Source organism: Antennarius striatus, chromosome 6, assembly GCF_040054535.1.
Source record: "Antennarius striatus isolate MH-2024 chromosome 6, ASM4005453v1, whole genome shotgun sequence".
NCBI lineage: Eukaryota > Metazoa > Chordata > Actinopteri > Lophiiformes > Antennariidae > Antennarius > Antennarius striatus.
The window spans coordinates 14,338,426-14,347,556 of record NC_090781.1 but is presented as its reverse complement, the minus strand read 5'-3'; the positions used below and the strand labels follow the sequence as shown (position 1 = coordinate 14,347,556).

The following is a 9,131-nucleotide window of genomic DNA, read 5'->3' as shown; positions in this document are numbered from 1 at the left end:
AGAATTTAATATTCTGTTGCGAGCTTTAGATGTGTTGATATTAGCACATTTAGCAGCAGCCATACAGAACTAATCCATTATTTCTTTACCTGCTTCAAAGCATTTTAAACTCTACTGAACTGATGCAAACTCAACCACAGAACTCTTTACTCTGTTCCGCTGCTTTAAAGCAACAAAATGTTGTACTAGCAAGTGTGATTTTACACTCTCCCTTGCTACTCTCTCTCTCATTTTTATTTCTGTTGATGAAATGTATGCTGATTGTAGAGTGTATGGAGAAAGTGAAGCAGCTGCCTCCGATAAGATGTTCATTGTAATCTGTGCCAGGTGAAAAAAAAAATACACAAAAGCTCCCTGATGCAGATTGCAGGTCCAGCACATTTTACCCGGGGTGGAAAATGATTGTCAGTAAGTGTTTTTGGGGTGATGGTGGGAGTGAACAGGATGATGGTACAACCAGTTATAATGTAAATGAGTGTAATTAGTAGTTAGATTGAATCAATGCCTATTATTGCATAAGAAAGCATTTCTGCAAGAGAATGATGGACAACCAGGTACAACAGCTTTATTTTAGGTAGACTCTGCAGTTTGAAAATAAAGCATTCCTACTTTAATGGGAGTCGACAATAACTCAGCTCCTGTATGCATACGACTGAATTACTGATGTTATGGAGCAGCAGGTTTGTTTTGGGCTGAATATTGATTTAATGAAAAGAAGCAGCTGCTTTGGTGCTTTTCCATGAATGGTGTGAGGTGTTGATAAAAAAAAATCAGTTTCCATATTGCATCAAATCATCTCCTGAAGAAGTTTCCCTCCAGCTAATTCTCTGAAAGAATTACAAACAGATCCCAAAGCTGTCAGGCACCAGACTGGGATATAATCAACTTCACAGATGTCAGAAGACTTTAAATCAATCTGTGTTAAAACCATATTTTTGATTTTACCGCGTAAACCCACTGGATTTAACTAGTCCATAGTATGGAGCTGCTGGAGAAAATGAAAAAGGTGTGACTGACATCTGGTGGCGAACATCGACCAGGTCAAACAAACATGGTGCAACGTTTTATTGTGAATATGAACAGTAAAAGAATCCCCTTTAAAAAGCGATCACCTATGAATAGCCAGTGGTTCTTACTCTTAAAATTTCAGAAAAATCCTTTGGTAAAGTACTGTTAACTATTTGGTGCCTTATTGTGAATTATTTTTAAATATTTGAGGAATGGAATGGAAGGCTGTGTATCTACAGACTGACAGCATTGGTTTTTAACATATGGCAGCTAAACTGTTGAGAACCTGGATTACCTGCTACTATCATCACCCTGTCACGTGCAACAGCAGTGGGGGCAGTAACCTGACCTTCCCTCTTAATGGCTGTGTGACAATGGTGCCCCGTCCCACTGGCCTGTCTGCCCTCTATTGTGTCCATTAATAATTTCCAGACACAGTGCAGAGTTTACTCAGAGGTGCCAGTGACAGAAGGTGACTCGCTCAGAGGAAAAGAGGGTGAGATATGTTATTATTATTGTTGTTACACTTGTTAGAAAGCTGAACATGTAGTTAATCTTTGTAAAGTAATTGTACTATATTCAGCTTCTCAATCCATATATTAATGTTTATTTAAAATATTCTTTATATATAAATATAACATATATTATTATAGCATTTATTCTCAGAACACATGTCGTTAACTTTATATTCAGATTGAATTCTTGTACTTTTGAAATACTGTATATTATCCTCTCATCTGTTTTGTTGTATTTTCCTTTTAAGGTGAAGAACAGAAAGATGTATCGTCATGAACATTGTGAAAAGTGTTATTATATTGACTGTCAAGTCCCGGTGCAGATTTCTGTCTCATGTGCGGTCGTTAAGTGTGATCAGAAATGTGGTTCCGTCTTTCATATGTGCAAGAAAGAAGAGCACCAGCTTCTTTGTCCCAATGAGATAGTCCCATGCTTCAATGTCACCAATGGCTGTCCTCTCACCATGCCGCGCCACAGGCTAGCCAAACACTTGCAGTTCTGCCCTGCCAGTGTGGTCTGCTGCTCTCAGGAGTGGAACCGCTGGCCTGTTTCCAAAACTGAATTGACCTTCTATAAAAATGTTTCAGAAAACCCTCTCACCGAGGAAAACCTTGATGTTGCTTTGGCTCTCAGGGACCAAGAGCTGCTGTTTCGATCCATCAAAATGAAAGATGTTTTTCCTGAATTAATAGTAGAGGATCCTGCCCTTCAGGATATGTCTGCACCAGCCGACAGCGCTGCAGAGAATGCAAGGTGCACTTTAGTTTCAGGTGAAAATACAGAAAACGGCTGCATGAGGATGGAGGAAAGAGGAGCAAGTCAAAAGACGAGGGATGATTTGGCAAAGTGCAAAGACTTAGCTGGCATTCAGAGACACAGCTCCTGGGAGAAAATCTTTAAGAAGGATATGAATGGATGTGAACAACCAAAAAACCTGAGTGAGACACAGGAAAAAGGAAGGGAAAGGGAAAAGCGAGAAACATTGAACTGTCAGGGGGAGACAAGAGATTCACACCTGAGCCAAGAGAATGCTGGAGCTGTCACAAATATGGCTGATGCAATAGGCTTTGCACCATGGCAAGACGGGGTCCTTGAGAGATTAAGCAAGGAAGTAAATATTGCAGAGTATAACATGTATCTTGTGCACAATGGGGCGATGTTGATTAACTTTGGCCAGCTTGCTGCATGCACCCCAAGAGAAAAGGATTTTGTATATGGGAATCTGGAGCCCATAGAGGTTAAGAGTGTCCACACATTTAACATTCCTGCCAGCTATCGACCAAAGCGGCATTACCTGAAGGACCCAGGACAAAAACCTGTGACCAGACACCAGGGTGTTGACACTGCAGATTTGGATGTGTCAAAGGGGGACGTAATGTATGGTGAGATTGATGCCACACTCCTGTGCTCTCTGGAAAAGGAACTGAAAGGACATTCAATTTCTGAGACAGTGGGGATAGATGGCCTCTATGTGAACACAGGAACACAGACATACAACTTTGCTTTTGCTCCTTTCAAACCAGACGCGTCGCTTGCTGATGTCATCACTGATACATGTCATGGTCTTTATCTACATATTGAGACAGAATCTGTCACAAGAAGACATAACAAAACGAGCTCTGCCTTCAGCTACACATGTGGCCACTTCTTTCGACGTGATCAGTACTGCTCACATTTCAGGAATGTGCATTTGGACATACAGGCATCTCTAAGTGGCTGGTTCCAGCAGCGCTGTCCCTTAGCATACCTTGGCTGTACTTTCAACCAGACAAGGTTTCAACCCGCAGGCCACACATGTACAGTAAAATTCTCCCAAGGTGCCGGAGCCCTTGTCCTCCAGCCAGACACCCTGTCATCCCCCGTTGAATGCGGGGGAACCTTCAGCCCTCACAGAAATGCTGAAGATAATCAGAATCCTCTGAGCCAACTGCCCCTTGAGATTCTTCAGCATATAGCTGGTTACCTTGACAGTTTTACATTATCTCAACTGTCCCAGGTGTCCCATCTGATGAGGGAAATGTGTGCAACACTGTTGCAGGAGAGAGGAATGGTCTCGCTGAAGTGGGAGAGAAAGACATATTCCCATGGAGGAAGCTCGTGGAAATGTCGAAAGAAAGCAAGTAGTGATTTTTAATTTTTTGTTCTTGGTTTTATATATATATATGTATAATGGCCCTATATATATATATACACACACACACAAACACACTCCCAGTGGTATTTGATCTTTTATGTAACATAATAGCTGCATGGTCGGCAATTTTTCAGACCTTGTCTAACAATAAACTAAATCACAGTCATCACAGTCATGTATGCAACTGAGCATTATTGTTATCATCATCATTATTATTGTTGTTGCTGTTTTCATTATTATTATTATTATTAAAAAAAAAACAGAAAATAGGAAAATGAACAAAGTTGTTAGACAACTAACCAACCCTAACCCAACTACTATGATTCATTTTTGTGATAGTGACCTTATAAGCTTTAAAGGGGGATAACTGGCAATAGCAAGGTTAAAACCAGGGATGGTGCGTTGACATTTACGTTTGATCAATGAGCTTGAACTTATAGCACATGTCTCAGACCACTGGACCACTGGGACGCCCATCGGTCTGAGCCTGTCAAAAGCTGCTTTGTTTTTTGAGATTATCTAAATTTTGTTTTGGTATAATTAACTTTTAGGTATTTCCCTAAAGCTATGAACATTTAAATTTATCATACTTCTATAAAAAAAATCTAATAATGAAATGCTTGGTGTCTGCCATTTAATTTTGCAAATGTATGCTGCCTGTCTGCTGGAGGTGATCTAATGTGTATTTTTACACTGACTATCTCAACATTGCAGTGATCATGGGATAGAGAGCGTGCCAGTGGTATCAGTGATGTGGAATGGCCCAAGGCCTTGCTGCTAGTAAATATAGTCCAAAACAAGTCAGATGTGTGATCATTCAAGGAAACAAGGCGTCGAGTTTGTATGCCGACAGCTGGGTATTTGCTCCCCCACTGTAGGGCATAATTTATATGAATTTGTCATGATAGATGCAAAAATAACATCATGCCCTGACATGATAAAAATAATCTGTCCTAGATTTTAAAAAGAATAAAACACATATTTCTGGACATTACTACAGTAGGGTTTATTCCATGGCAGCCAGCTCCTACATGTACCTCAGCTCTCTCTCTGTGTTTTACAGGTGTGGGAGTTCAGCTCTCTGTTTTCCCCTGTGGACAGATGGAGCTTCAAAAATACTCCTTCAATGTCAGATCACCTGAAGACCTGCTTCTTCTACCAGAAAGAGATTTGCACTGGGCCGGTGGCTTTAGTCTGCCTGGAAGAGGTTCAACGTCAGAAAGAAGGAGTAAACGGTGAATCATAATGATTGTGAAACCTGCAAACAATATTTGGGCAATAACAGGAGAGATGCCATGTTTACAACTACTTATACTTGATATTTATGTATTCACAGAACTATTTAGGGGATAAAACCTCATTAAAATTGACAACTGCTGTATGGGTACAGAAGGAAAATAGTTAGCAGACAGCCGGTTTAAACAAAAAATGAGATATGCAAAATAAAGGCAATTTTATTTTGTCTGTCAGTAGTTGTTGTACATGGAGTATTGTGGACTCAAGTGAACTGGTACCTGTTCAAGATGTACCACTCCTCTTGTGTAATATTTTTTGGGATACAGTTCATCCCTCCTTGACCCAACACTTATGAATTGTGGATTTAGAAAGCTCCATAAAATCATATAATGCCCCTTTTTATGAATGACCTGTGGTGTTTGCTCTGTTTTTATTCTTTTTTGAGATGAAATACCGTTATTTCTTAATGATACTGTATTGTTCTTTTTTTTTAAAATTACAAGCCTGACATCTACTGGAGAAAATGTGAAATACATTTTATCATTGGAGCCATGATTGATCACATCTTGTACAGCATGTCGTTGAATAACACACAGCAGTGTGTGTTTCATGACGGAAATAGTGACAACTGTATATCTAATTTAGAAAACACCTGTTCAAGGAAAATAGCAGGACTAGATTTTGTCTGTCACAGCCATTAAATGCTACATAACAAGCTGAATTACAGTTAGTCTCATTTATTCTTTAAGAGCAATGGAATTAAAATAAAATAAATGGGTTATAACTTTAATTTTTGGTACATATAAACAACAAACTGGAGGAATTATCAGCTCATCTACATTAACTACAACATCTCAGGCACTGGGTCTCGCATTTTGTTAATCACCTCTGACAACATTTTGTTGCAGAGGGCTGCATAAGGATTGAGAATCACAGCCTGTTGTCGAGCAAATTCGCTTCCAAGTGCAGTTGCTTTCTCAAAATCTGCCCTGGCTTCATCATCCTTCCCTGCTAATCTGTGTAAAAGGCCTCTTTGAACCAGCCCCTGGCAGGCAGTTCGTCCAGCCCCACCACTCAGGGAAATGGCTCGATCCAGGTCCTCCAGTGCTCCTGTGAGGAGACAAGAACACTGTGAGGCTTGCACATGCCCTGAAAGTTGATTTCCAATTCATTATGTAAAGAAGGCCCCTCAGGCTGGATTTAAAATCTGTGTAATGTCTGCAGCAGAAGAATAACTTTACTGCTATACACTGAAGATTATGCAGTCAAATAAAAAAGGATTTATATTAATTCTGTTATGTTAACTTATTCACAGAATTATGTGACATTTTTCAATTACTCAAAAAGTCTCAAATGTATGAACAATAATCTCAACTATGCTCTATTATGCCCTATTTTCAGATTAATACAGTACTCCATTGTCCTTTTAACTAATAATCCAGCAGTAAATAAAGGGGCCCTGCAAGAGTTGAAAGTACCAGAGAGGTTAAATGATGCTACAAGAAATACAAGTTTCAAAATGTGCATTAGCTACAACACAGCATTTTGTCAAAGCTGTACTTTAGTACAACTAATTTATAAAAGACATTGGAAGCTGGTTCTTTCCACTGAAACACACAATACATCATAAACTTTAAGATGTTTCAGAACTTTCTGTGGCACTAAATTTCCTTGAGTCTTTACATTCGGTTTCTTTTTTCTTGTTACCTTTGACACAACAATACCTAAAACAAAGCAGTCAGATGTTTTATAGTAGCACCGCTGACAGGACATCAGACAAAGGTCAGATATGCTGCCACTCTGAACTTCAGCATGACAATTTGATATGCTGGAACACTAGTACCTGAGAGGGTCCTTATTAAATTTGTGACTGGTACCTGCCGTGTCCCCCCGGAGCCGCAGAGCCTGTGCCCGGTTGTTATAGGCTGAAGCTCGTTGAGGGAGGATGTGGATTGCCTGGCTGAACAGTTGAAGTGCAGCTTGCAAATCCCCAGCCTCTGCTGCAGAGACACCCTGCAACTCCAAGTCTTTCACTTGCTTCAGCAACTCTGTGTCAAAGCCACTGTCTGGCAGAGTGAGATAAACAGGTTGAAAAAGCGCTCAAACTCAATTGACAGGTAGCTCAGCAAACAAAACACAGAAATGTCTCCCACAAATCATCTTGGATTAAAACGTCATGTTTTTAGTGCAAGAATAGGATGTGTTTAAATAAATTCAATATGCTGTGAAATGATAAACATAAAAGCTGTTACATGATATGTAGAGACACATCAAGCAAGAAAAGTTCTCACCATCATCATTTAATTCCTCATCTTGGTTCAGACCAGGGATGTCTCCAAAAGGACTAGTGGGGTTGAATATAGTTTGGAGAACAGCTTTGTCATGTGTTGAAGCCATCTTGGTAGTGTCTGCAGAGATTGCAGTGAAAGATTGTTGAAAAAAAAAGAAGAAAGCAGTGAGACCTGAATTACAACAGGTCTTACAATGTGTCTCCTCTTAACTCGTCGTGTGACTACCAGCCAATCGAAGCAGGGGGTGGAAACAGAGGTGGACTTTGAGATTTGACTCTCCTGAATACATCTGTATTTAGTTTACTAAAAAATGCAGGCATACCACAGAGCTGCTGTGAGCTCAGAGAAAATTTTCTGTTTTCTGATGATTTCTGTCAATGGAAATCATCATGTGAGGCAGTCACATGATATAATCACCAGTAGTTATTTACTAAAAAGTGTTTCAAATGAATAAGCAACAACAACAACAACAACAACAACAACAACAATAATAATAAATGACATTAATAATAATAATAATAATCATTAGTAATAACTGGCCATTTAGCTTTGTTCTTGTTCTGATTTGCTATGAGCATTTCCAGACCTTTACCTTTGTAACATTTTCATCACTCAGGATTATTTAACAGTGCAATTTTACAATTCCATCTCACCAATATATTGAAACACTGTCATCCATTATTTGAAATCATTCATTTAAATCCAGCAGTTTACTTTTAACATAATCAGTGGCAGGATTCCAGTACAGTTTTGCATCCTAAAAGATGTGGAACCATTATTGAGCATGTCCAGTAAGTAGCTTTTCATTGAGGTTTTACAGATCGAGAGTGTTCAATCTGTAGCAGATCGGTCTCAGGACTATGTTGTCAAACCAAAACATCAAACTGTTTCAAGAGAATTACTCATGTACCATCAAAAGGCTTTATACACCGCTCTGCTTATACATAGCTGGATTTAAAATAGAAGTTCCCTATAAGGCAGACAAATGAAACAAAAAACTCTCTCCTGTTTTCCCTGCGGACCTGGAGCTGGAGGCACTTTGATGCCATGATAGATAGGAAGTAATAAAATGAGCACTCGCTTGTTGGTGACTAGATGTCTTTGTGTTTTCTTGTTGGGTCATCTGATCAGTCTGCATCCAGGAACACAATTTTTGTCAGTTAAACTCTTTCCCTGAAGTGTGGTTTACATCAATAACATTATTTTGGTATGTCGTCATGCTTGCTGGAAGAGTGATTAACTGCAGACTGAGCAGAATGTCATTGTTCCAAACAGTGACAAGATACTTTTCTTCTTCTGCACACCATGTCAGTCATTGTGAGTTCTCTGCAGTTGTTTTGCATGATGTGACTAGATTAGGTAATATGTAATAGTATGGTATATCTATATCGACAGGGAAATTGAAGTGTTATGTGCACAGCTGTGTGTAATTTGAACAATACAGTCAATTCTATTACTGAATGATTCCTTGGGCAATGATTATAGAGAGTAAAAACAATAAATAAGTGGTTAGTACAACTGAAATATTTTTTTTCTGCCTAAAGATGTAAATTAATCATATTTCGTCTCTCATCTTTGTTTCTCTTTTCTGTAATGTTTACTTTATAACGTTTAAATCAGGATCAATTTAATGAAAGAGAAGAGGAAACATCTTTCCATGTTTAAACTGCTCCTGTCTCCGGCTGTGAAGTCAGATGTTGGTGCTTTGATTGAAGAAGCTATTTGATATCACTGTGTGACCTGTAGTATTTTAGTGGCATCTGTAATCAGTGACATAAGCAGCAACATTTCATACTATAGACATTAAAATGTGATGCAAACCCCTGTGCTTTATTATAGTGCACAGGCAATCTGTGCTGTTCATTCAGAATCTGGAATTAGAAAAGAAAATATACTCTTTAGGGAGCGCTTTTGTTAATATCACTATAAAGAGTGAATAATGCTCT

The 9,131-nt window shown here is 39.0% G+C and overlaps 2 protein-coding genes across 2 annotated transcripts; one reads left to right on the top strand and one right to left on the bottom strand.

Moving 5' to 3' along the window:
- Nucleotides 1-1,446: 1,446 nt before the first annotated feature.
- LOC137596722 (F-box only protein 40) lies at nucleotides 1,447-5,127 on the top strand. The gene is made up of 3 exons (XM_068317440.1): nucleotides 1,447-1,504; nucleotides 1,772-3,640; nucleotides 4,722-5,127. The coding sequence occupies exons 2-3, from the start codon at nucleotides 1,787-1,789 to the stop codon at nucleotides 4,902-4,904; spliced, it is 2,037 nt and encodes a 678-aa protein (XP_068173541.1). The 5' UTR covers nucleotides 1,447-1,504; nucleotides 1,772-1,786; the 3' UTR covers nucleotides 4,905-5,127.
- Nucleotides 5,128-5,615: 488 nt separating this feature from the next.
- Nucleotides 5,616-7,370, bottom strand: ttc36 (tetratricopeptide repeat domain 36). The gene is made up of 3 exons (XM_068317442.1): nucleotides 7,186-7,370; nucleotides 6,772-6,960; nucleotides 5,616-6,004 (listed from the first exon to the last, which is right to left on the bottom strand). The coding sequence occupies exons 1-3, from the start codon at nucleotides 7,289-7,291 to the stop codon at nucleotides 5,739-5,741; spliced, it is 561 nt and encodes a 186-aa protein (XP_068173543.1). The 5' UTR covers nucleotides 7,292-7,370; the 3' UTR covers nucleotides 5,616-5,738.
- Nucleotides 7,371-9,131: the final 1,761 nt, after the last annotated feature.